Source organism: Megalobrama amblycephala, linkage group LG16 (assembly GCF_018812025.1).
Source record: "Megalobrama amblycephala isolate DHTTF-2021 linkage group LG16, ASM1881202v1, whole genome shotgun sequence".
Taxonomy (NCBI): domain Eukaryota; kingdom Metazoa; phylum Chordata; class Actinopteri; order Cypriniformes; family Xenocyprididae; genus Megalobrama; species Megalobrama amblycephala.
This window is the reverse complement of record NC_063059.1, coordinates 20,744,733-20,771,795: the sequence shown is the minus strand read 5'-3', so window position 1 is coordinate 20,771,795 and position 27,063 is coordinate 20,744,733. Positions and strand designations below refer to the sequence as shown.

At 37.0% G+C, this 27,063-nt stretch overlaps 2 protein-coding genes across 6 annotated transcripts in view; one reads left to right on the top strand and one right to left on the bottom strand.

Moving 5' to 3' along the window:
• rsrc1 (arginine/serine-rich coiled-coil 1) overlaps positions 1 to 18,122 on the bottom strand; it is a 173,216-nt gene extending 155,094 nt beyond the window's left edge. The window contains exons 1-3 of one of the 3 annotated variants that reach the window (XM_048162010.1): positions 17,966 to 18,122; positions 17,048 to 17,231; positions 13,457 to 13,579 (exon numbers count right to left, since the gene is read on the bottom strand). In XM_048162010.1, the coding sequence (XP_048017967.1) occupies positions 13,457 to 13,579; positions 17,048 to 17,217 (293 nt within the window). In that variant the 5' untranslated portion in view covers positions 17,218 to 17,231; positions 17,966 to 18,122. The remainder of the gene's footprint in view (positions 1 to 13,456; positions 13,580 to 17,047; positions 17,232 to 17,965) is intronic. The other 2 variants (XM_048162011.1, XM_048162009.1) reach the window with 2 other exon arrangements.
• Positions 18,123 to 19,551: 1,429 nt separating this feature from the next.
• On the top strand, positions 19,552 to 25,727 carry shox2 (short stature homeobox 2). Of its 3 annotated transcripts, none has more exons than XM_048162043.1 (5): positions 19,567 to 20,523; positions 21,569 to 21,777; positions 23,567 to 23,624; positions 23,912 to 24,000; positions 24,403 to 25,727. In XM_048162043.1, exons 1-5 carry the CDS (start codon positions 20,274 to 20,276, stop codon positions 24,694 to 24,696), a joined length of 900 nt encoding a protein of 299 aa, XP_048018000.1. In that variant the 5' UTR covers positions 19,567 to 20,273; the 3' UTR covers positions 24,697 to 25,727. The 3 variants fall into 3 exon arrangements, with proteins under 3 accessions (XP_048017999.1, XP_048018000.1, XP_048018001.1); XM_048162044.1 differs by having other exon boundaries at positions 19,569 to 20,523; positions 24,439 to 25,727; XM_048162042.1 differs by having other exon boundaries at positions 19,552 to 20,523; positions 23,912 to 24,542.
• The last annotated feature ends 1,336 nt before the right edge of the window (positions 25,728 to 27,063 follow it).

Below are 27,063 nucleotides of genomic sequence, written 5' to 3'. Positions count from 1 at the left end.
TTTTACCAGCATATCTCAGTGTATGGAGCTAGAAACATGACAGACTGCCACAACCTGGCATAATCTGCAAGGAATGCAGAGATCAAGACACCTGAATAATCTCTTAAAACTGCAGAAATCTTATTGAAAATTAATCTTTCAATGGCTGCATTCATTTTCAATAGGCTAATACAATGGTCTGTTATTCCTTATTCCTTACATATTTTACAGCTCATAATCATACATATGTGCGTTCATATCCACATATGTTCAGTTAAAAACAAATGTGTTTTATTCATTTTCAAGGATCGTAATCTACCCCACAGTTCGGTAAGATTTTTTGATGATGTTTTTGAAAGGAGTCTCTTATGCTCACCAAGGCTACATTCATTCATTCATTCATTCATTCATTCATTCATTCATTCATTTATTTATTTATTTATTTATTTATTTTCTAAATACATTAAAAACAGTAAAAGTGTAAAATATTACAATTCAAAAAATATTCTATTATTTTAATATCTTTTACAATTTAAAAATGTACTCCTGTGATGCAAAGCTTAATTTTTAGCAGTCTTCAGTGTCATATGATCCTTCAGAAATCAATGCTGATTTGGCGTAAAAAAAAAAAAAAAAAAACCCTTATCAATGTTGAAAACAGTTGTGCTGCATAATACATTTGTGGAAACCGTAATACATTGTTTGTTCTTTCTTTTTTTTTCCTCTGTCAAAATGACGGAAACCATTTTGAATGATCTGTCAGTGTTTCTCAAATTCAGCCAGAGAAGACTTATTGGAAAAAAACCCCCAAAAAAAACATCTTTGTCATGTTTGTCTGATTGCTAGTTTTATTGTGTTTAATTTATAGCTTGTCGTTAACCGATTTTAGCCAACTGGTAAAAAAAAAAAAAAAAAAAAAACTACCAAAAATGTGCATCCCCAGTCTGTACATCCAGTTTGTGCATGTGCATGGCTAAAAATAAACAGGTGAATAGTGCGTCCATATGTAAGGCAGTGTTTACAGACAGCTCTCTGGTTGTATCTGCCCAGGGGAGATGGCTGGAGCTGGATGTGCTGAAGGAATCGGTGGATGGAGGGGTGGGGTGATGGGGGTTTGCTGGGTTGCTGTTGGTAGCAAGAGAGAGCTGCGCTTGCGGCTAGCCAGGGATAAAAGACCCCTGCCATGTCACTCACTTACGCCCCTCTTTGGTAAATAAAAGTTTCTGACAACAAAGGCCAGCAGCGTTTGACTAGCCTTTGGAGGAGATAATAAAAAAAAGCACACACTCGGGACAGAAGGAGAGAAGAAAGGCTGAGGAGGAGAGGAGAGCTGTCTCTTAGATTGAGGATATCGAAGCATGTTGATTTGATGAAACACAGAACACACACCTGAACCACACCAGAACACACATGCTAAAAGAAGGTTAGGCTTAGGTTTGCATTGAGTCAGCTAATGTACATGAGAATATTGTTCTGCCCCTCTTTGGAGCTACGCCTGCACGTTTAGAAGGGGTAATGGAGAGACGTTAACCCCCACTGTGAGCCCCAGGAGCAAAACACATGAGAGATCCCAGAGAAAAAAACAAAACCTAGCTGATTTCCTGCGTCGACTGTAGAAAATACATGCAATACCAATGTTCGCCATTCAAAGAAAAACACAGCAACAATAAAAATAGTGTTATGGAGGGAGCTAAAAATCAAACAAAGATCACTGCTATCATATGCAGAAATATCACTGATCTTTTGTCTGATCTTTGTGATGAAGGAAACTTCCAAACGTGATGAATAGTCTTATGCACATTGCTCTGCAGACATCAATACCTACCAACACAGTGTATAATATGGTGCATGCAAGTCATGTCTGATGCCCGAATCCTCATATTCACAAGATGAGTGCTAATCAATGTCATTTAAGTCATGCTGTAACTTAAACATACAGTACCGGTCAAAAGTTTGGACACATTACTATTTTTAATGTTTTTGAAAGAAGTTTCTTACGCTCGCCAAGCCTTCATTTATTTGATCAAAATTTAAGAAAAAAACAGCAATATTGTGAAATATTACTACAATGTAAAATATTGATTTTCTATTTTAACATACTTTTCACGTATTATTTATTTCTGTGATGCAATACTCCAGTTTTCAGTCACATGATCCTTCAGAAATCATTCTAATATGCCGATTTATTATCAATGTTGGAAACATTGGAACCTCTACTATCACTTTTTATTAATTTGAATAAAAGTATTAATTTCTTAAAAATAAATAAATAAATAAATAAAACATAAAAAATAAAACTGACTCCAAACGGTAGTGAATATTGTTACAAAAGATTTCTATCGCTGTTCTTTTTAAACTTTTTATTTATCAATGAATCCTGCAAAAAAAAGTATCACAGGTTCCAAAAATTTTTGATAATAAATAAACACATTAGAATGATTTCTAATCATGTGTGGCACTGAAGACTGGAGTAATGATACTGAACATTCAGCTTTGCAGCACAGAAATTAATTATATTTAAAGTATATTAAAATAGAAAACCATTATTTTAAATTGTAATAATATTTCACAATATTACTGTTTTTTTTTTTCTGTATTTTTGATCAAATAAATGCAGGCTTGATAAGCATAAGAGACTTCTTTCAAAACATTCAAAATAGTAATGCTTCCAAACATTTGACCGATACTGGTTACATTTAATATTTTCAAGGATTCAGATGGAACTAGGCATATACGATTTTGTATGGTCCACCATAGTATTGTAATTACTTTTTTAACAATGTGCAAGCTGACACGGAGTGTGTCATTCACTTTGCACAAACCCAACAAAAACGCGCCTTATATGCACACGATTTCACTGCATGATGTACTGTAGCTTATTAGGGGCTGTTTACATGACACCGGTTTCAACAAAAAACTGAAAAATTTACACGAAAACAGCGTTTTTGTGGCCTGAAAACACAAACTTTTGAAAACAAGTTTCAAAGTGCAGGTTTTTGACAGTGATACCGCTGTCATCTCTGTGTAAACTGCACAAAAGCGAATCTGTGAAAACGGAGACGTCATGCACATGCACATGCACATGTGTATTACGTGTTTAGTCTATACACTTTATTTTTCAACATGTTTTTTGTGAATATGGAAGACTTACGAATTAATAGCCACTATAGGGAAATAACAAGAAGAATATCAGTTTCACACTATCATTTTCTGGGTCAGGTTGTGCGTTCAATTCTCAATACTGGCAGGAAATGACGGAGGTGCCCTTGAGCAAGGCACCTAACCCCCAACCGCTCCCCGGGCGCCACAGCAAAAATGGCTGACCACTACTGTGGGGGTGTGTGTGTCCACAGTTTGCAGTGTGTGCATGTTCACTACTCTCTACTCCTAATGTGTGTGCACTAACTAGATGAGGTAACTATGATGAGAAAAATCAGGTTTGCTTGAGCATTCTGTCCTTTTTAGGGTCGCATCTTGGGACATCACATCCTGTTTTTGGTTCATTTAGATGTCTTTGGTCTATGTTGCATTCATATTTCACTCGAAATGCACCAGAGTTCATTTGGAAGTGGACTCAACTTTTCAGGAGTCTCGGTCCACTTGTTTGATGAGGTTCAGATGACAGCGTTTACCGTACTAATAAAAGCAACCGCACCAGAGTTTGTTTTAATCGAACCAAACCTGCCAAGTGTGAACAAACCTTAAGAGTGTTTTCACACTTGGTCCTTTTCAGTGGTCTGGTTCACTGGATATCTGGCCTGTATGTGAACACTCCAAATGATCTCAGACCCTTTTAAAGCAAACCAAATCAAGGCCATCTTGCGAGGTGGTCTGAATACGGTTCGCTTTCAGCTAATGGTATAGTTAACTAAAAACATGCACTGTGAATACAAATCACTCTGGGCTCGCTTGATTTTTCCATTCACAAATTCCAATTTAGTTTGGTCATCTGATGCCTCTGTACAAACAGGCTATTCATTGGCTGTGTCCAAATTCAGAGGGTGCATACTTCAAAGGCCACAAAGGTCGGACCGAGCATTTTTAAAAGAGACGGTCTAGCCTACGGACGACTGTTTTTGTCGCCTAGCAACTGTGACAGCTGCCGTTGACGAACTGGACTTTTTTTGAAAGTTGTATTCAACTGTCTGAAAATGAAACAGGGCTCACAAACCTGTCTAAATATACATGTACATAATAAAGAGAATAAACTAAAATCGCATCTTAGTAAGTCAACATTTGAACCACTTTAAAGTTTGTTTGTTTGTTTTTACCATTTTATTTGTATCAATAGATATTCGAGTAAGTTAAAACCCAATACTTGCATTGAAAAGTGTAATCCGGCAATTTCCCTCAAAAATAATCCTGTCGTTAATGGCGTGCAATGAATTCTGAGGTAGGCTAAGCTGTTTATCTGTTGTAAGACACATTTTTCCAGATGGCATTTGAAGGAGCCTTCAAACTGGGACACCCTACATTGCACTGCTGTGATGCAATCGGCCTTCAAATGCAGCCTTCGATGCAGCAACTGAATTGGGGCGCAGCTACTATGGCTGCTTCCAACTGCTTCCAAACTGTGTCAGAGAGACTCGGCTGCGTGAACGCCTAGTTTATATTTTTGTGTTAAGCCCGCGAGATGATATTTACTGATATTATTGAAGTATGTAATACTTAACACAATGTATGTTCAATAATGTACGGTAGCAAGTGAATGGAGTGAATAATTGCTAGTTCTTAACAATTGCTAAATTGTAAAAATAATTTAAAACATTTAAAACAGGGGTCTCAAACTCAATTTACCTGGGGGCCGCTGGAGGTAGAGTCTGGGTCAGGCTGGGCCGCATCAAGTATTCCACAAAAAAGGAGCACAACTGATCCAATCATCTCAATCTTTATTATTAACAGTTCTTCAACATTAACGTTTCTTCCAAACATTTTTTTCATAACGAATCAATGCATTTTTAAAGATATTGTGAGATATTGTGAGTATGAGTTCATTTAATAATTTAATTAGAATTGTTTTCACACCTGTCATAGTCAAAGTCATAGTTAAAACATTTATTTTTTAAAGAGCCATTTGTGAGCTAAAAGAGCCGGGTCTTTTCAGCGAGCTGAGTCAAACGAGCCGGCTCACGAAAAAGAGCCGGAATGGTGCGTTCCATTCGACCGCAAGTGGACTGCGAAGTGGACTTCACAGGGTATTTCGCCATCTTAAGTAAGATTCCATTCCGAAGGGAGCGAACATGTTCAGTTCGAAGGGCACTGCGAACGGGATAGGGAATAAGGGAACATCGATACATCACTTCACAGGAAGTAGAGAGGTAAAATCACCCAACTGTCATCGCGCACCGCGTCACCATTCAGAACTACGATGGAGCAGAGCCGCTGAAAGAGTTTTTAAACGGCTCTCCGATGGAGGAATTTACATATGTGTTTTGAGTATACATTTTGTTATTAATATACGAACGAAAGTATGAATGGTTATAGCGATGAGTGTATTTGCATATTTTATTGTATGAATAGGCATGACAAAGTAAAAGTGTTGAAAAGCAGCTGAGGCTGTCATTTTTTATTTTACTTTATTTACCTCAGAAGTGTTTACTATGCGGCTGCGCGTGGAAGTGGCCCGCGGGCCGCGAGTTTGAGACCCCTGATTTAAAATGTATACTATGCAACCAATAGCACTGCACAGGCATCTGTAACACAATTATGTATTTTCAGCAGAATTAGCAGAATTCTGAATATTTCTATGATGATGTCATCATTGCCTTGTGCAATAAATAAACATGATTTAAGAAAAACAATCTAAATAAATGTGTGATATAGTGCATGAATATGGATGCAGTATTGCAACAAAATATATAAAATTTTCTGCAATTGATAAACAACAATGATAAACAATTTGTAGCAATGTTGTTTTACAGAATAATAATATTAAATAATAAATAAATAAATAAAAATAAATAAAATAAATGAATGAAAATAAATAAAATTTTCTTTAAATAAGCTAAATATTTTTTAAAAATGAAAATCTTGGTTATAGAGAGGCAAATACAATGGAAGTGAAATGGGAACAAATTGTGGAGGCTTATAAGATTAGCCATCAGTCACTGAATTAAAAAGCAACAGTTTAAACACAAAGAGGACTGAGACCTCATTATTACTTTAGTGGACTATAAAAGGCGTCCTCTGAGTCCTCTTTCAGAGTGAATGTAAATGTTCTTTTTCAGTTGGTTCACCTCTTGGTCCAATTCAAGGGTTGTGAGTTTGGTTCTTTTAAAGAAGGTTCAAGTGTGAAAACACCTTTAGCGTGTGTTCACACTTCTAGCTCGGTTCTCTTGGTCCGGACCAAAAAAAAAAAAAAAAAAAGATATATTTAGCCCTGATTCGCTTAGCATTCACACTGTCATTTTTAAGACCGAGCAACAAAACAACAAAAATTACTTTATGACATATTTTGCGACAGAACTTAACGAACATTCAAAACAAGTCTGCTTGCTGGGCTAAACTTGTTTGTTTTATGTGCATAAATATGATGGTATTTTTACATCTGAAGAGCTTAGAAAATAAATAAAGGATTCAAAAACAGCAGAATTCCTCTGTGGCACACAGAGATCTGCTGCAAGAAGATGGGTGAAAAAACCGGTCCAAGCAGACCAAGACCCACACTTGTTTGGTGAGCACCAAGGTTCGGATGGCAGGGTTCACACTTATTCAAATGAACCGCACTAACAGAGCAATTGCACCAGAGTTTGTTTTAACCCTTTTAAATGCAAAGATTGCCAGCGGCCACAGATTGTTGTTCAACATTCACTGACTGTTGAAACATCACACTCTTACTTGATTAGGACAATCTGTGAATCATTAGACAGATTTAAGACTCCAGCTTCGATATTTGACCAGTCTTTACAATAAAACTCTGTTGCAGCGACATTAATTTTCTTAAATTATGTCAGGAGTGCAAAATTAACAATCCGTAATTTTTTCTATTTTGAATACAATAATAATACGCATTTATATTCAGTCACATCTGCTCTGGTGTATTTGTGTTCACATAGCTTCACTGAACAGCGTTCATTAGGGCTTTTAGCCCAAAAGTGCTCATATCTGGAAATATAGATATATTTACACGTTTACTTCATTATTATTTTAACTATTAATATTCCACTGATTTAAGTGATCTGATGAGCATAAGCGGCTTCCAGCACTGTCCGCTTGTGTCTACTCTTCCGCGATCACTGTTATGGATATGACACTCATATTACACGTTCACGCCCTATCTCTTCCAATGACGAACTTCCATTACACTTCCACAGTCAGTTCCGTACAAAAGAAACCCAGAGAAATGTTTCGACACGTAAAACGTGAAGCTAATAAACACATAATTAAGTTAGTAAATGATTTGTATGTGATTTTCATGCAATTTGGCTTATTTTCATAACAATAAAGGATTACATGAGAAATTCTAAGCAGGTACAGCGATTCTTATAAAAGGCTATAAATAACATATTTCAACAACATAATATGACCAAAACACATATTAGATCACAATTGGAAGTTATTGCAAACATTCGTGGGTGGTTTAAAGTGAGTTTTCAGAAAAAGCATAGGATTAATCGTATAAATTGTCTTATGAAGCTTGATACTAATTGTAGCTCTAATGCACCTGCTGAACATTTATTATAGGTGGATAAATGTATTTTTGGATCAAAGTGATATGAAAGGGAAAGCCATAATGCCAGAATAAAGGCTAATAGCCTTTGAATAAAAACAAAAGAATAATGATAAAAGAATAATGAAGATTAGGTCTCATACCCAGCAGAGGTGTGAAAGGTTTGTCGAGTAAGAAAAATAGAAACATGTATGGGGCAGTTCGCCACACCAGACATAGACAAACGACTGCAAGGGAACTTACAGGGTACAATACATTTTTTTACTAGCCTTTTATCAGCCTTCTCTGAAAAACACACACTACATGGTCTTCATATTTTTAGAGATAACATCCTGAGATTTGAAATGAAGCATGAGCAGACTAAGTTGCTACACCACAGCCAGATAATATTTTTATACATTTAAAAAATATATATTCTTAATACTTTTTATGTTTGAGCTCATATATCTCCATATTAATAACAGTCTAAGTAATAATGGATCTTGAACTGTAAACTCTTAAGTGTTGGCTTTCTAAATATGTGTTGGTTATGTGTCTATTCAGAATGACTTATAAGCAGCAACCTTTTTATTTTGGGTATGTCATTTATGTCATCCTTGCCAAAATGGGGGTTGTGTGGGTTAATCAATCAAACCAAACCTGCCAAGTGTAAACACACCCTTAAATTCAAGATATTGGGGCAAAATGCCTGTTTTTTTTTCTTATATTTATATTAGTTAAACAATATCATGCACACAAGAGTGCTGTTTTTACCTGAAAATCAGCACGACTGCAAATGTGATATTGATCTTGTACAGTAGTTCAATAAACAAAGTTAATATTTTGAATTACATTTAAGGACACAATATTGTCTCTCTCTCTTTTATTTTTATGAATCCACAGTTTTGAACAAATGTGTAGTGTTTACCACTTGTAATATAACCACATCATATAGGTAAAAATCTAAAGACTATTCACATTAAAAAAATCTATAGGGCAGATTATATAAAACAACCTGCTTCTGCACTCAACTGCTCTTTTCATACAGGTATATGCTCTTTATATACTTTTATATATGCTATGTTTTATTTATCCGGGCATTTTGTATGAATGAAGCAATTCAGGTATAGGCGTGGTTGGGCAAAAAGGAATGTCAATTACTTCGTTTAGGTAATTAAGATGCAGCGAAATTTCTGCACTGCGCCCACTAAACTGTATCACGTGTGGTTAGTGAATAAGATGCAAGTATTTGCGCTGACATGGCATGTGCAGAAGTAGCGCAACTGTTTAGTGAATTCCCCATCTGTGTCAATTACAGTTACCGACCCACTGTATAATGCAAGAGAAATGCATTCAACAATATTTTGTTCCCAGTAGTACGCTGGCTGAATGAGCTGCCGAGCTTGATCAAAGGGAATAGATATTAACGTCTAATGGTTTATCAGCTACTCGTGTCTGTTTTACATGTCAAGGGGAAAAGACTGCAAGTCTCTATGGGTACCCGCTCTGCTCGTCTTATTTTCTGACTATTCTGGAAAATAGCAGAGCGGAGTGGTAAACAGCACACCAGAATCCATACGATTCTAACTTTATGTATTTCTCTTGCATTACTTGTTTATTTTTTTATTTATTTATGGGGGCCAAGGAGTGTAATATGCCCAACTGAACCGCCCTAATCTTCTTTCCTGCAATATTTCCATGCCGCAGTTATTGTTCTCATTCTCTGAATAATATCCTCCACTCCTTGGATCTTTTTTTCTGTAGGCTCTATTCTTTTCTTCTCTTTCCCGTTCTCATATTCTCTATCTGGTATGGCACTTGCTCATATCCTGTCAGTGTATCAATCAAAGAGAGCTGTCCACTCAATTCACACCTGATTTATCAGTCTGCCTCATCCCAAACGCCATTATTAGACCCAAACCTTTTTAACGCGACAGTGACAGATAGCAAGCCCGACCCAGGTAACCCGTTTCACTCTGTCTAGCCCGTTGTGTGCTTTAGGCACGTTCCGTCAATTTTCACCGATGAGGGTGAACCTGGGATGAATAAAATGCAATAACATGGCTCAAAATAAATAATACAGTGAAAACTGATATGAACATGCTTACTAACGAGAGGGCTTTCATTTAACCTTTTTAAGTCACTTTTAATACTGTAGTCATTCATTCAAAACCTGCTATTGTGCTTTCATTAGGGTTGTAAAAATGTTGACTTAATCTCCAAAACACAACACGTGATCTTCTTCCAATTTAGTCATTTTAAGAGTCAGTTAAGTATGTAGTAAACAATATAACTTAAAGTAGAGTGCACATTAGATGCATTTGTTTTAAGACGGTTAAGGCTTAAGTACTGAGCCTGAAGATATTTCATATTAACCTTAAAGATGCAGAATGAAAATGTCGTCGCATAAGAAAATACTGTGTATTTGTATAAACCAAATCGACAAAATCCATAATGCCTGAAGTATCTATCCAATGTGTAATATATGAATACATAACATTTTGTATTTGATTTTCAAAACTCAACACATTTCTCATTCTGCATGTACAGTGCCATCATGTGCTGATCCTTTTAAATATTTTCCATGTTCTTGTTCCTTTTCAGTCTGTTCTCAAATAGAGAATTCCAAACTGCATCATGCCAAACATGACCTCAATAGTTAACAGTGAACAGTATGGTAGCATAGCTTGCATTAAAAAGAAACCTAAGACACTAATAAATTATTACATTTTAGGCTGTTATGACACTGGCTCAACTGCTTGGTTTCCACTGTAGGTTCAGAAAACAGCTTTCACACAAACTAAACAAACCAAACTCTGACATCATACAGACTCGGATGCCAAAAGCTGTGAGAAAGCTTTCACATTTCTTCGTCACCTAAACTTCAAAAAACATTTTTTATCCAGGTTATCTTACACTACATTTATTAAAGGGAAAAAGGAGGAAGTCATGGGTACAATGGTCATAGTTAAGAACTAGTAACCTAACAGTTATCAGCCCAGATGTTTAAACAATAATAGCTACTATTTTCAATAGTTAACAATTATTTCATGTCAGATAATCTCATTCCCACAGGGTAAGAGTTAACATAAAATACTGGATTAAAAGGAAACTGCAACCAGCAATACCCTAATACAGTGTGGACAAGATGCTATAAGCCCTGTTTATCTGTGTCAGTCTAATTAAGATATGAATGAATCATTTCCGGACTTATTTAAATGATTTCAGCATCTCTTACAGCCAAGCGAAAGTAAACAAAGGCTTTAGCCTGTATGTATTATGAAAGCCATCTTTACACTTCTAAAGCGTTTAACAAAACACTCCTTCATTTACACACATTTGCAATGTTAATGAAACAGCCTACCTTTTAAAACAAAAAGCCTACAGTTCTTATTCCTGTGTGTGTCGATGTGCATGAGAGTTTATTTTAAATAAAAAAATGAAATAAACGGCCAGTGGATAATTATATTTTAATTGCATTAATTTATCAACCTAAGTGCCCCCTTTTTCTTCCAAGCTCCAAACAGGCACAAGGGCAAGCAAATGTGGACTGACCCAAGGGTGCTTGTGCCAGTACTTAATTAATACAGACAAAAACAATAATAATCTACACTAATAACCCCTGTAATGAGTGTGAGTATCTATGTGCACAGGACAAGCAGCTGTGAGAGTGAGTGGCTCTGCGAACAGAAGGTCTTTAATGGCAACCTGTCATACGCTAATTAGCCAAGCACATGTTACCATTTGAGTCCAAATAGGGGGGGGGGGGGGGGGGGGATCATTGCTGCTGCTGATGTTGATGATGCAGCCAACATGTTTAGATTTTAGCTAATAAAAAAAGTGACATTTTGTTTGCAAAAAAATATTTAAAGGGGGCCTATTATTTTTTACAATATGTAAAATACTGTAAGTCTCTGATGTCCCCCGAGTGTGTATGTGAAGTTTTTGCTCAAAATACCCCATAGATAATTTTTTATAGGATGTTAAAATTGCCACTTTTGATGGAGCAAAATAGCGCTGTTTTTGTTTAAATGCAAATTAGCTGCTGCTGTTGGCCCCCTTTCAAGAAGAGGGCGAAGCATCAAGAGCTCATGCAACAACAAAACAGGACAATCTCACGCACTGAAAGTGACAGAAACTGTCAGTAGCTGTGTTCAGCCTTGTATGAGTCGGACAATGATGCCTACAGGGCCAGAGAATATATGCTGTATGGAGATAGAACAGGTATAGTTTAGTTTAATTACGGTTATAACTTATGTTGTCATCTTTATTTATCCACTATTAGTACAAGCCTGTTGTAGCGGTTTTATGAAGTTTATTGTACATCATACAAAAGATGATGCGTCCGTTTTCATTTCAGAAACTCACAGTAAGAGCTGAATAAAACACAGTACAAGAAGTGCGCATTAAAGTCTTATTGTTAAAATCTCTCCCTTGCATTAACATACACAGCAAATTACACACTCGTTACAACTAACAGTAAACAAAGATATACAGGCTTTATGCCTTTTTGGGGGTGCTTAATAAACTGGTAAACTGTGAAGTTCTTAAACGTAATTTAGGGAGGAGTGAGCCCATCTAATCTTCCAATCAACAGCCAGAGTATAAAAGCAGCTGCTTACCTCTCTTCAGTCTCAGCTGTTCCAGCATCCCTCCACTTCCCCAAACTCCACCTTCATCTCAGGTACCTTGCCCTAAGTAATCATATCCTATATTTATTCACTGGGGGGGTATATCAGAGCTCGAGCTGAAGCTGCTTCATCGAGCCCCTCCTCAGTGGACAGCAAGCCAAATTAGCTAACCTAATACCCTAAAGATTATATGGGCAAACGAACTCGTTAAATATCCGTAAAATTACTCAGACGAACTGTAGTAAAGTGCGTGCTCTCACCTTCATTTCTGCCGTAACCAGTGTCGCTCCGGAAACTATAAGCTGGATCACGAACAGTTGGTACTGATCTATGCTTGAGTAACAGCCTTTTAGCAAAGCCTGTTTTGTATTGTCCCTTTGCATTGAACCTCGTTCACAAAGCAGTCTGGTATAAAATTATTTGCACAGACATAAACGAATTTAGGTATATGGGGGTGCATTCGCTTCAAAAATAAAACTAATCCATTGCGTCTTCAGCGGCTCTGATGTCGGGAGTGCATGAAGACTGTTATGTTCACTCTTACATTCAACAACAAAACACCTGAGTTGCTTACGAGACAGTTTTGTCGCTACAGCTGCTCCGGCCTGGAGAAAATGGCGGACAGTGTACAACTCGCTCAGGGCGGAAACTATGCTAATACAGGAGAGTTTGTCAGTAGTCGGGGGACAGGGCCTGAGCAATATGACGTCATACTGCTCAGAAAATGAAAACAGCTTGTTCTGAGACACTGCTTATTATTTATGGGGATTTTTTTTTTTAAAAAAGGAGTGGGTGGATTATTATCATTATAGGGTGGATGTGTACACACACTGCCAACACACATTTATGTCCAAACACCAAGTAAAAATGAATTTTGTATAATAGGTCCCCTTTAAACTTTTATGAAAAAAGTATGATATTCTGGTGGATATTTTCATTTTTGACCTGTTTTATCATCCACCAGCTGAAAATCATAAATATGAGTGGAGCATGATTCATGGGCCCAGCACAAGCAGTGCAGGAAGAGTCACATGCAGAAGTTTAATATTTAATACTTGCCCTAGCAATATTGCCTAGGTCTGAAGTTGCCTGCTCAAAATTGTTTAAAAAAGTAAAAGTCTTTTTACATTAATTCCACCAACGTTAAGGAACAATTATTAACATAATTGTTCATATTAATCAGTGTGCTCATCCTTACCTCCTATTTCGGCTGCGGGATCGAGATCTGTGGGACCTATGGTTCCGCACCCTATCTGTGCTTCGGCTCCGCCTCCTGTGACTGGACCCTCTGGAAGAGCTACTGTTGGAACGATTTCTGTGCCTGTAACATCAGTAACAAGAGTCCATTAGACACACACACGCAGCCACAGAGTGCTAGCAGTGAACTTACTGCATCTGTCTGAACAACACAGAACAGTATCTGCTGGATACTGTATTCATCTACATTTACAATCTTAATCAAAAAAGTTTGTATGACAGGAGTGTTGGGGAAAGTTACTTTTAAAAGTAATGCATTACAATATTGTGTTACCCTCTTTAAAATGCATTACTTAGTTACTTTTTATGAAAAGTAATGCATTACATTACTTTTGTGTTACTTTTTCTCACTTGGGCTGGGCTTGCTTGTTTGTTTTTTAATAACAACAAAAAAAGTTCTATTTTGGCAAATGTAAAGGCCCTTTCACACCAAAAGTGAAATGAATAAGCCTCAGGCTGAAGGAAATGCATATTTACACCTGTACAGTAGAGGGCGCAGTTCAAACAAACCTTTCAGCTGTGCTGCTATTCTGGATTAAAGAAGAATAGGATACAGGAGATGGAAGTTCAACACTCTTATTTCTAAATATAATATAAAGTAATTTTTGCTTAGTAATGTTGAATTAGATCAGTGGAGGTCAGCAGCAAAGACATTGGTTAATAAAATGAGATTAAATACATAAAGTATATTTGTGTAATTTAATATAGTTAATTATTACAGGTTTGCATACAATTCTGAGATTGCATTTCACTGTTTTTATTCATTTTGAGGATTTTCATACAAGTGAGATGAGTAAATGTATGTTCACATTTAGTCTAGAACTACAATAACCATCATGTTCACACAGCGCACACAACACCTCACAGTATTTTATTTCTCAACATAAGGACAGGAGAGCTGTGAGTCAATAAATGTGAAAAAGTAACTGGCATTACTTATTTGAAAAGTAACAGATATTTTGTTGTAAATTGAAAAAGTAATGCGTTACTTGAAAAAGTAATATGATTACTTAACTTAAGTTACTTGTAGGCCCAGTTTCACAGACAGGGCTTAGCCTAAGCCAGGATTAGGCCTTAGTACAATTAGGGCATTTAAGTAGCTTTTTTTTTTTTTACATTCACTAGAAAAACACATTACTGGTGTGCATCTTGAGACAAAAATATTTTAAGATATGTCAGTGCAAGTTACTTTCAGTTAAAACCGCTCAAACATGCATTTTAGTCGGGACTAGCTTAAGCCTGGTCTGTGAAACCGGGGGTAATGTGTTACCCCAACACTGCATGACAGTCAGATCGGTGTCAGTATAAGATGTTTCAGTTTAGTTTTGACATTTGAAATAGGTTTCATGAACACTGGCCCACCACCAGCCATTGCTTGGACAAACAGATAATCCCATGCCACGCAAACAGAGCAAACCTTAAAAGCACAGCACAGCCAAAGTCTTTTAAAGTGTTTAGGCTGATATCCAACAGAAGGTTTACTTACAGTTTACTCTGTAGATAAAATCGGGACAGGAAACATATTTTCATTAAAAAAACAAAACAAATGAAATGCAGCTGCTTTAAGCACTCTGATCAACCCTGAGCAACATACAGATGCAGACATGCAGGAAGAAGTGCAGCAGTCTGCATACAGAGCCTAGAGTATTACTCTCTTTAGAAAGGCTGACATCACAGATATAGACCAGTCTAACTGCATTATTTTAACTAATGAACTCCATTTCTCTCTCCTTTTTCTCTCCAATGAGCTTCTGTCAACTTCCCTATTCTCTACTCCAGCTGATAGACCAGGACTTCTTAGAGGCACTTTCAAAAGCTAAATCAAAAGCGCGAGCCCATTCCCCACATCATGAATAAATAAAATGTTTATCTAAAAACCATAATTAAATTTATTATGCATTTCTGCATCAGATGGTAGCCGACTGCATACCTCTAAAGCTTTACTGCCAGTGGCTCAGGCTTCAGGACGTCTCTCTCCGTGATTGTGTCAGCATTTGAGGACAAAGTTAACGTTTGCGCTGCTTTAAAAAGCATGAGAAATGTTTTGCATCTGCTAACAGCCCTCAAAGCACATGGGTCAATGTCCACAGAATCTATTCATTTATTCAGAAGAATATTACAAAGCAAACCACGCATACAATGATGACTTCAATACACCTTTTGTTTGATTAGCAATTTTTAATTAAAATTCATGTCATTTTTTCCTGACATAGTAATGAAGAAAAAAGCCTCATTAGAGAAATGAAATTCTTGAACAGAAAATTTAAATAATTTGGCATCATCTTTTATTATTTCTTAATAAAAAATATTTTAACAACTGCTTCACTGCTTAATATTTTTTAAAAACTCAAAATGATATCATAGAGTGGAGCCTTGTGTATAAAGTTAATGAGCCTTCAAAAATATCAGATGTTTTCACCTTTTTATGACAAGGCAAGTTTAGTTCAGATTGTAAAAGTGGTGACAACCCTTCAAACACTGATATTTATGAATTAATAATACATGATGTTTGGGTTTACCTCGAAAATATGTTTAAAATTGGAAAGAGGTGTACACTAACATCCCAGGTGTAAAATACTTTTTACATAATGGTATTCATCATATTAATTTTTTAGAATCGTGAAATTTCCTTTCTAAAGGTTTTTCAGTATATTTACTGCATCTGTCTGACCAAAAGAAATATTCGACCAGCACTCGCACACACACTGCTCCACCTGCCATTGGTCAGGCATCACAAACAGAGCAATGCTGAAAGCATGACTGAGTTCACACCCTTCAGGTGAGTCTAATGAGGGCATAAAACGTCTGCATAATTACACAGACGAGACCACTTAAAAAGAGCTCAACGGATTTACAGCTGTATGTGTGGATATGGCAAACAATGGCTGATCAACAGCACTCCATTTAGCTCCTTGACCTCCACAGACATCCTTCTTTCTGTGAGAGCAGCTATTTCCCATCACATATAATGGCAACTGAGCAAGCATCATGAATAATTGAACTCAGGCAGACAGTGCTAAGTGACTGCATAAAGTAACGTCTGGGTTCAAGAAACTGCCATGTGTCTGTTTGGGACTCCATGTTCAGTTATAGATAGTAGAATGTTTTGCATCCAGCTGTGGTCCAAATGACTAGATCACTAAACTGAGCCAATTCTGTAATGTTTTTCACCTCACGTCTCATTTACTAGCCTGGGGAAAGTAGTTTTAATATATCGGTAACTCTGTAAATTCTCATAGTGGCATAAGCCGATCAACACTACAGTTTCCGTGTGATCAGTCACTGATTGCGCATTCTTCCCGGGATCAGTGTGCCAGCCGAGCAACTGCCATTGACGTAAGCAAGGATGTTACCGGAATAACTCTTTCCAGGAATTTTAGAATTTGTAAATGATAGGTGCTTGGTGTTGAGAAATTTAAGGGCTTGTGATGTCAGGCAAACAAGAAAATTGTTTCAGAAGAAGAACAAGTTATTACATTTTGAAGAAAGATTACAGGGAGAAACTTTTTTTATTTCATTCCTTGTTGTCTACCTCCTGTCTGTGACTCTGTTTCGGTCTCTGGAGCGAGTTCGTCTCCGGGAGTGTTTGCTGCGGCTGGTCACTCTGCTTCCAGAGGAGCTGGAGGAGGAAGAGCGCTGTCTCTGTCTCCTCTTCCTCCGGCTTCGACTGTTGTCCTCACTGTCTGAGGAGTGCCGGCCCATGTTCACTCCAGTCACTGGGTAAATGGGGAGATGTGGAGTAAAAATGTATTGATGTTAGGACACAAAAATGTGTGTCAGATATTAAAAATGGTAGATATTAAAAAGATGCTATTACTGTGATTCGGTAGCACAAGCAACACATCATGTATGTGTCTGATAAGGATGCAAATTAAATTTACTAAGTTTACAGAGCTGTGAAGACCCCATTCTTAATTAAAATGCAAGTGCACTTATTTAATAGAACATAAAATTATTAATGTCTCTTATTTGAAGTCTACTACACAGTAACATGAGCTGAAAAAAGCGGCAAAACATAATGATTAATAATTTACATACAATGTCGGTATGTAGCACCACAGCGAGAAATGAGTTCAAAACAGAATGTGCTACTGTTTATATGGTCTAAGGCTGTACTAAACCTTAAATATAACCTTAAAACTGCGCGAAACTTGCGACGCATCCTGACAGGTAGCATGTTTAGAGCCACCGTTACTGTTTACAGTTAAAGTGCCTTATTTTATGAAGAAAAAGACGGCCGAGCGTAAAAATACGAATATGAAAATGTACATGTCTGTGTACACGCTAAAAATTTCAATACAAAACGGTGTGTGTCTTACTAAGCTCATTCACATTTCCTGACGTTTTCTCTAACACATGTTACGCAACATATAAATAGCACGCCTTGCTAATATATTTTTACGTTTATATGTAAAATGACTAATATTTCTATCTATATTCATAGTCTTACCTAGTTATCGATACACACTCCTATTGTGTCATAACAGCAACTCACACAGCAGCGCCATGAGCCGATGAACAGACTGAAGTAACCGGTCTGGAGATCATCGATGCGCGCGCAGCCAGCAGGCATTACAAATCAAACATGATCGTCAGTCGCTTTCACTGTCTTCTTGTCAGGGTAGCGCAAGATAAGCGTAAAATACAACATTTTTTATCAGCGACAAGGTCGTTATTAGATACACAATCACAAGACCAATTTTGATTCTTTAAACGTGGATTGTTTGTTGTTTTATGTATTGAGAAACTGCAAGCAGAGTGAAATGTTTTGTTTAAAAAAACACCGTAAATTTTGAGACCAGGTTAATCTTTACTATTTTTGTTTGGAATGTGTTATGGAGGACAAGGCTTTTCTGTCGCATTTGATCAAGACAAAAATAAGAAAATTACAATGGGCTATAACTGCCTGGGATATAGCTATAGACAAATTTTGGGGGAAAATAAGTAGGCTAGTGAAGGTTTTGTCTCATGATGAAAGTAAAAGCTCGAATACTTACACAAAATGCTTTTTTAAAAGTCAGACTGAAGTAGACTTTAAATAGTTCAGACCCTTTTGAAGAAACAAAGGCTCACATCAAATTAAAGATTTGAAGATATGCCTATAAAATATTGACTATTTGTTTAATCAGCATAAGCCGCAACTACAGATTACATGAATACAATTGCATCAAATCTGCACCCTTTTAGATATATTTGTAGCCTACAAACACCTACTAATAGGCCTATGACGTTACTTAGCCTAACATTTAGGCTAAATTAATAAAAAAAAAAAAATGAAACAGCCTATTATTATTAGCTAATTATCTTCGTGTGAGATGGGTGAAATGCTTAGCTTGGTCAATTAAAAAGGAATAATATTTTTTTGCTGCTTTTCGAATAATTTGCCTATTGAATGCTTGGATGCTTAGGGTTATATAAATCTGAAATAAGGAGCATGTACCCTGCAAGTCAAATATTTCATTGTGAGGTAGGCCTAATTATTAAAAGGGAGGCGATGAGAAGGTGTGATTTACCAATAAAGTGCGTGCAGTTTTGTATCTCATTTTCCGTCTTATTTAATGTACTTTTTTTGTAATTAGCTCTTGATCCCCAAATAGTTACACTTATTTACGTACACGGCTACAACCATGCAAATATGCAATAATTTTACAAAGTTTGTGTAATTAAATAGCAATAAAACAGCATAGAAAAAATGTTTTTTCAAGTCATCATTAGAAACAGTTGTCCTTTGAGAGCTGAAATATTAATTTAAATATTTTTTTTTTAAAAATAGTGAATATTCCTTTTATGCTGCATTCTGAATAAAATCATCAAACTTAAAAACAGCACGTTTTAAGCTATTGAACTCACGCTCGCATCTATAGCACGCTATTACGAAGCTATTTAATAAACTGCTATATGGAAGACGTAATATAGAAATTGTTTAAATTGTTCATTTAGAGTCTCTTTAAATTATTTCGACTGAAGGTGTTTCTTCTTCATATTATCATTACATTTAACTATCACTAAAAAGACGTTAATTGTGGAAGACTCTCGCTCTCTAATATCATTACACATATTATCAATTGTATAAAAAAGACTGTTTAAGAAGGTTAAATAATTATCGCGCAAAAAGCCTGCAGCTGTTTTCTGTGCAGATGATTTTTTGTATTTCTCTTCTACAAGAGAATTGTGGGGCAAAATGCAATTCTTAACGATGTCACTTCCACGATCACAAAGTGCATATTTCTCTTTGCTCTTCTCGTTACTCTATATCACGGTCTCATTTTCCAGCTCAGATCAAAGAGTTGGCGAATAAGATGTCCATGGTGTGCCCTTCTGAGTATTTTTGGCCTCACCCCAGCAGAGCATCATCATCATCATGCCTGGTGTTTCAAAACTCTAACCAGCTTAATGACATTAATTTGCTCCTCTTGTCAATCTTAGCCAATAGCAAGCATGGAAGGGTGATGTGGATCTGAAGGACAGATAAGGTTCCCCCCACCCCACCCCAACCCGCCTCTATGGGAAGGGGGCTCGTGGTGAGGGAAGGTAATGCGCGCGGATCAAGGGGCAGACGCTTCGCTAAGTATAAATAGTGTGACTTCAATAGTGAATCGGCAGCAAGTCTGTACACTCCGCAACAAGAGGAATTGTCAAAGATCTCATCACATCATCTCGCATTTAGGCCGATAGAAAGAGAACACTGTTGATGTCTTATGGTAGACTGCTGAGGATCTAAAGGGAAGATTGTGCTTTTTTTCTTCTTGGGTGCAGTGATGGAAGAACTTACCGCGTTTGTCTCCAAATCTTTTGATCAGAAAGTCAAGGAAAAGAAGGAAGTGATCACGTACCGGGAGGTGCTGGAGACCGGATCGGTGAGAAATAGGGAAAGCCTGTCGGTGGAACCGGTTCGCGAGGAGGTGAACAGTATCACGCGGAGCGCCGTGCGCTCATCGCCGGCCAGGGAAGCGGACATGCTCGCGTCAGAGAGAAGCAGAGACTCGAGCAGTCCCAAACTTACAGACGGTAAGTCCTTTTTGTTACATCTATATCTTGCAGGGCATTCGTTAAAATGATGTAACCACGCCGTTTTCTTTTTCATAGGCCTTTCTCTGTATTTTAAGTTTTATAACTTTCGATATATAGCCTATACATTTTGTTTTAAAGTTACATTCATTTTGTCAAGGCTACACGAAATCACGTAATAATTTGACAGGCATCACTTTCAAAATATGAGCAGCCTGAAAACAAAACTGCCAAGAATCAGTCAAAAGTTCAAGTGCTAAAACTGAGCGCTGTAAAATTGTAGCTGTATTTTATTGGATAGTTGCAAGTCTATAGCTATTTTAATTAATATTGTTTGCAAAAATTGTTTGTAATAGGCTACTTTGTATTTAGAGGCTTGAAAGAATTACAGATTATAACTATCTATAGACTGATAAAAGATAAATATATGGCTACCCGTATAGACATATTAAGGCTTCTGTAAGCTACTGCTAAACAGAAAAAGAAATGACTGTAGAAAACAAACAAAAAATGTGCCAGTGTATTATAAATCAAGGCATTTTTATGTATGAGACACACTGAAGGCCAATAATTCAATAATTTGAAGTCTGAGACTTAAAATAATATCACAAAAGCATACAGCCATAATTATAATAATAATAGGCTAATAATGTAAATTGCAGATTATTTCGATTAGACGTTATTCTTTTTCTTTTAGCAGCTAATTGTGACCGCATGTTGTTTTGGATTTTCACATTTTAATACATGTTAGTTATTTTGACAGCAGGGTTTTCATTCAGCTACGTTAATTATTGTCTTTATTGATTTCATTTTCATAACATTGACCCGTTTTGCCAGGTTGTTAATTTAACGTGCAATAGGATAATATTCCTGTCATAAGCATCCGGTTCAGAGAGAGAAAGAAACTCCATGCATATGTATAGTGTGTAAATAATTAAAGAGCTCTGTGTAGGACAAAACATCCGTGACCGACATCAGTGGGCACATACTGCCCTCATTTCACACTGGATGAAGCGTTCATTTCTATTTCCTGCTCTGTTTTCAGGTAATACAGACATGAAAGAACGCAAAGAGGATTGTAAGCCGCTGGAGGACGAGACACAGACTAAAATCAAGCAGAGAAGGAGTCGGACTAACTTTACCCTTGAGCAGCTGAATGAGCTGGAGAGACTGTTCGATGAAACGCACTATCCGGACGCCTTTATGAGAGAAGAGCTGAGCCAGAGACTCGGGCTGTCGGAGGCCAGGGTGCAGGTCAGGCACTTCATCTGCTGTCGATGTGTGCTGCAATGTTTGGAGTGTGTGTGTGTGTGTGTGTGTGTGTGGTTTCCCTTGCGAGAGCGAAATCGTTTCGATTACTGCTAATGTTAAACGTAACAGGCTAAATACAATAACATATTAGGTGCTAATCACTTGTTAATGAATTATACACACACACACACACACACACACACACACACATATAGCATATATATATATATATATATATATATATATATATATATATATATATATATATATATATAATTATATAACGTGTCCTTGTTTTGCACATATGCCATTAAGTCTATGAATGTAATGACACAGCAACTTCAACACTGCACTAGAGGTTTTATACAAAATTTATTTCTAAGCATTCATAAGCATTTAGAGATAAACATGTAAATGTAGACAATTTGAAATAAGATCGATAAATAAAAGAGTTAGTTATAGGCATATAAATAGTCGTTTTTAAAATGTTACATGGGCACTCCTTGTGGTGAAATTGTAGTTCATATAACCTGCCTCAATAAAATTAGATATCAGCTTATATGTGTCGAATGGTGGGATGAAATTGTAGAAAATAAAAGTGGCTTAAATACACGCCGCTGAGCTATAATGAATAAAACAATGAACAAAAATTATTCCCTGATTTGTGCGCATTGGCCCTGCAGGCAACATCTGTAGTGTGCTTTTTAGGATGGGGAAGACCATCTGCACAGAAACATAATAAGGCTCAATATATGTGTAACAAGAGACGAGCGACTGAGCAGAATAATGACATTCAACATAGACATTGGCTCTGCTGTGATTGATCAGAAAAAAAAAAAAACAATATCTTATTTCTTTCTCTTTTATCTATTCATTCCTTGGGTGGGGATATAAAATTCACTCTTTGAATACATTGGTCCTTTTAAAAATGGGCTCAAAAGACCTCCCTGGAAAAAGTTAAACCATCGTCTCTCTTTGGGATCTTACCAAAGGGCATTGTCCCAAGCAAGGCCTGCGGATTTACATAAATTATCTATCATTTTTACCCAAATAAAGATCTGATGCTCTTTTCATATTCAGTATTCACAGACAAGGCCACACCGCTGGCTCAAAGACTACACTACCATTTTAACGGATGAAGTCATAATGTCCTGGCCATATCGTATATGTATAATCGTGTTTCCACTTTCACTTACAGCAGAAATATCATGCAAATGCCGTCTCGATTGCTCCGTTGTTAGGCTGAATCAAAATCCATAAACAGTGCAGTGGAAATATGCGCGATTCAAAACAGATGCCTGACACAATCATTTCCAAATCTCTTATTCCCATGACATAGGCTATAAGGCAAAAAAAAAAAAAAAAAGTAACAAAAACTTTCTTTCGGATATAGACAATTAATGTCCCAATTTTAGCCCACCCCTGAAATCCAGGCATATCGTCCCATGCTGGGTATTTGCTATCAGAGGATCAGTTCTCTTCTTCTGGGACTCTAATCCCTGGATAGATCAAACCGTTGGAGAAAGACGATATATTATGGCACTATTTCAAATGCATTACATCAAGATTCTGTCTCTTTCCGTTTGTTTAACATTTGAACAAATCTGTTTGTTTTGTGGTTTGTTGGCCGCGCCGCTCGTTATAAAGATATAATAATTAAAATGTGCGGTTACGCATTATGAATATTTTAGAGGTCCGCAGGGATACGTAGTTTTACTGAGACTGTTGTCATTTTGGGAGGATTTACACATGCCCTCACCAACAGCTGTCAATCAATGTCTTCTGCTTTCAGGTTTGGTTTCAGAACCGACGGGCCAAATGCAGAAAGCAGGAAAATCAGTTACATAAAGGTGCGTGACTGCAAATATCAAACAAATAATTTAGCAATCGCTATTAGCAGTTTTAATTTGTTTTATTACATTTTTAATTTAAATGTATTTTTTATATAGCCTATGATTTATTTTTTTTTTTTAATATAGGCTACTTTTATTTGATATCAAATCATGTTTAAATATGATATACTTACGGTGTGTCTACAATGTTTTATACTGTGAAATAGTGTGCAGTCTCTCGTTTTTAAGCACATAGGCCTAGCTTAAATGGCGTGTAAAGAAAACTCGGTGTCAATATTTTTCAGGAGTTCTCATCGGAGCGGCGAGTCAGTTTGAAGCGTGTCGAGTCGCTCCATATGTCAACGTGGGAGCTCTGCGCATGCCATTCCAGCAGGCAAGTTACTCTGAAAAGCCCAATGCAGAGGCGTCCGTCCTGCAGACTTTGTACAATTCCTGTGAACCCTCTATGGGGCACTGCACACTCAAATCTCTCTCTCTCTCTTTGTTATTGCTCTATTGCAATGTCACCATAAGAGAGAAGTTTGTCTTTGACGAAGAATATAAACACAGGCCTACTGTTATTCCACTAGATGAGATTTGTGAATTTGTCTGTTTGCTTCATGGATTTGAGTCATATTCAGGGGAGCATATAGTTACCAACACAACGGAATACAGGTGTCCGAATGCATTTTTTATGATGATAAATGCAATTGATCCAGTGCCCAGTAACAGCTCTGCATAGTCTCTCTCAAGTTAATGTGTTTCTCCCCCTCTCTTCCCACCCGTGCGTCCATAGGATAGTCATTGCAACGTGCCGCCCTTCTCCTTTCAGGTGCAGGCGCAGCTGCAGCTGGACAGCGCCGTGGCCCACGCGCATCATCACCTGCACTCGCACCTGGCGGCGCACGCGCCGTACATGATGTTTCCCGCACCACCTTTCGGGTTGCCCCTGGCGACGCTCGCGGCGGAATCCGCCTCTGCAGCTTCGGTGGTGGCGGCGGCAGCGGCCGCGAAAACCACCAACAAAAACTCAAGCATCGCGGATCTGAGACTGAAGGCGAAAAAACACGCCGCGGCGCTGGGACTGTGACGTCACAAATCATCGCGCGCAACGATGGCTTGTTGAAGTACACGACAGAAAAACACATTATTTATGTTTTCTTATGAAGGACACGCGAGGAAAAAAAGGATAGGCTATTTATAAGAACACAAACTGTGAAGTGGACAACTTTACGTGGATCTTTTCATGGATGAAGGGATGCGAACAACTACAAAATGCTGAACTATACGAACTTTTAGTGAACTTTTGCAGAAGACAAGAAGCTGAATCTGAATATAATACTGATATTAAGCAGCTGGGACGATTGTTCGGCTGTTTGTGTGACAACGCCAACATTTCTGCTTTAATACGTTATTAGTAAATAATGAAAATAAAGAGGCTGGCCTCGTTTTATTTGAAACAAAGTTTCTCTGTGGATATTTGTGAAATATTACAGAAATCACTTTTGTTGCCAAACATGAAAACTCCAGTGTTGAACATGCGTTTCTGTCCTCACGGATAACACACAATTTAAGTTTTATGCTCTTTGGTTTCTGAAACAAAATAAATGAGCATTAAATGAAACGACGATCATTCCTCTACTTATTAATAATTACTGAGTGTATTGTGAATATAATCAAATATCAGGTAATTATTCGATGGAGGGTTTCCGTCTAATTTCAATTGCATTGATGCCCAGTTCACATGAACACACATCAGGCTTTTATTCTCGGTGTATAAATCAAATTCAGGTAACACTAATATGGATATGGTACGGGCACATGTAAAATACCTATGTTAATACCAACAAAAATGATTTTGGATGTTTTATGCTTCATCAAGGGTTTGTGGGAGCACTCTGGATTTTCATTGCTACTTTTCGTTCTTGTTCCTTCATCTCTTTCTCAGTGTGTACAACCATGTGAATCTCTTAATGTACTGTTCATGTTTTATAAGGGTTATAAAAACATCGACTGCGGGCACTCATTTTTTATGATATCTCTGATTTTATCATGACTGTGAAACGTGAGCTCACCTAAACACCGTGTTTTCGATTCATAAAATAAATGTCAAAAACTGTAGCACCTGTGTCATGGTATATACGCAGCCTAGTTCGTTTTATTTAATTTTTAATCTAATGGATATGTTTAAACAGACGTTTGCACTTTATTCTTTTTAGAATCGGTCTGACGCTGGCGGTGTCTCTGAAATTATAAACTGTAAAATAATTAAAAGTCGACACGTTTCTGTTTTGTTTGAATGATTCTGTTGTGCATGTTAAGCATTATAGGCCACTGTTGTTAAGGATTATTTTAAAATGTTGTCAAAAATCATTTAGTCTATATATGATAGGCTACATATTTTACAAATATTAGGGAAAAACTCAGATCTGGATGTGAAACATATGGAGACTTCCGCTGACCTTTAGCACTTATTCTGCAGTGGAATAGTCAATAACACTTTAGGAAAAAAAAAAAAAAAAAAAAAAAAAAAATTAAAGGAATAAATATTTTAATATAAAATATTTTTGTTCATTTTGTTAATTTCCAAAGCCAAACTAATGGTGATAAATAATTAATTAAATAATAATAGTAATAATAAACATATGGAAATGTATTTGCATGTGTAAAATGGACTGTAGCCTACCTTCATAAATGGTACATCACTCGTAGTCTTCTGTAGCCTATCAAGCCGCCTATAGAGATTTAAAGCGGTTCTCTTGAGCATTTGATACATACCAAATGCCATCTCTTATCGTGAATAACCTGTCTGGTCAGGTTACTGTCTGGATACAAAGTACAATGTTTTGGCCTATTAATTAATACTACTTTAACAAACGCGTGGTATAAAGAGGACTTGTGTATCCAGCTCGAGGGTTGGACTCGGACGCCAGCGCTATTGAATTATTGATTCCTGTTAGAGACAAACTTGTGAATGGAGATCGTTGTACAGTATACGGAGGGCAAAAGGTGGGTTTTAAAAATTAGCGCTTCGACCCAACGCGGATAAATTTACCAGCTTTTTTGGACATCGAGCATCGGATATCATTTTTTTCTTCTCTTTTCTTTATAAAAACGCACAGCAGTTTTCTTAGTAGGCTAAGTGACAGTCACCATGCTAAACTAGTAGGCTATGACCTTGAACTTGAGCTAGAGAAGTGATTTGAAGAATAAGTGAATTAAATTAGAGACCTAGACCGCAAAAAGCACTATAACAAATTGCACAGTAAATATGACATTAACAACCTAAATTCTGAAATTACAATATTTTATTATATTATGATATGCATTCCTCGAGCAGCTGTCCGGCCTTGAATGTTTATTGTAGAATTTACATCAAGGGCATGTAAAATGCGTGCAGTGACTAATGGGATGAACTTCAGATTCTTCAGAGAGGTTAAAGAACTGATCTGTGAAT

What these genes read in the sequence shown, in the direction of transcription:
- shox2 (XM_048162042.1), top strand. Translation starts at nt 20,274, where the DNA reads ATGGAAGAACTTACCGCGTTTGTCTCCAAATCTTTTGATCAGAAAGTC. An exon ending in CAGTCCCAAACTTACAGACG is followed by an intron (nt 20,524 to 21,568) that starts GTAAGTCCTTTT and finishes CTCTGTTTTCAG; the next exon opens with GTAATACAGACATGAAAGAA. An exon ending in TGTCGGAGGCCAGGGTGCAG is followed by an intron (nt 21,778 to 23,566) that starts GTCAGGCACTTC and finishes TTCTGCTTTCAG; the next exon opens with GTTTGGTTTCAGAACCGACG.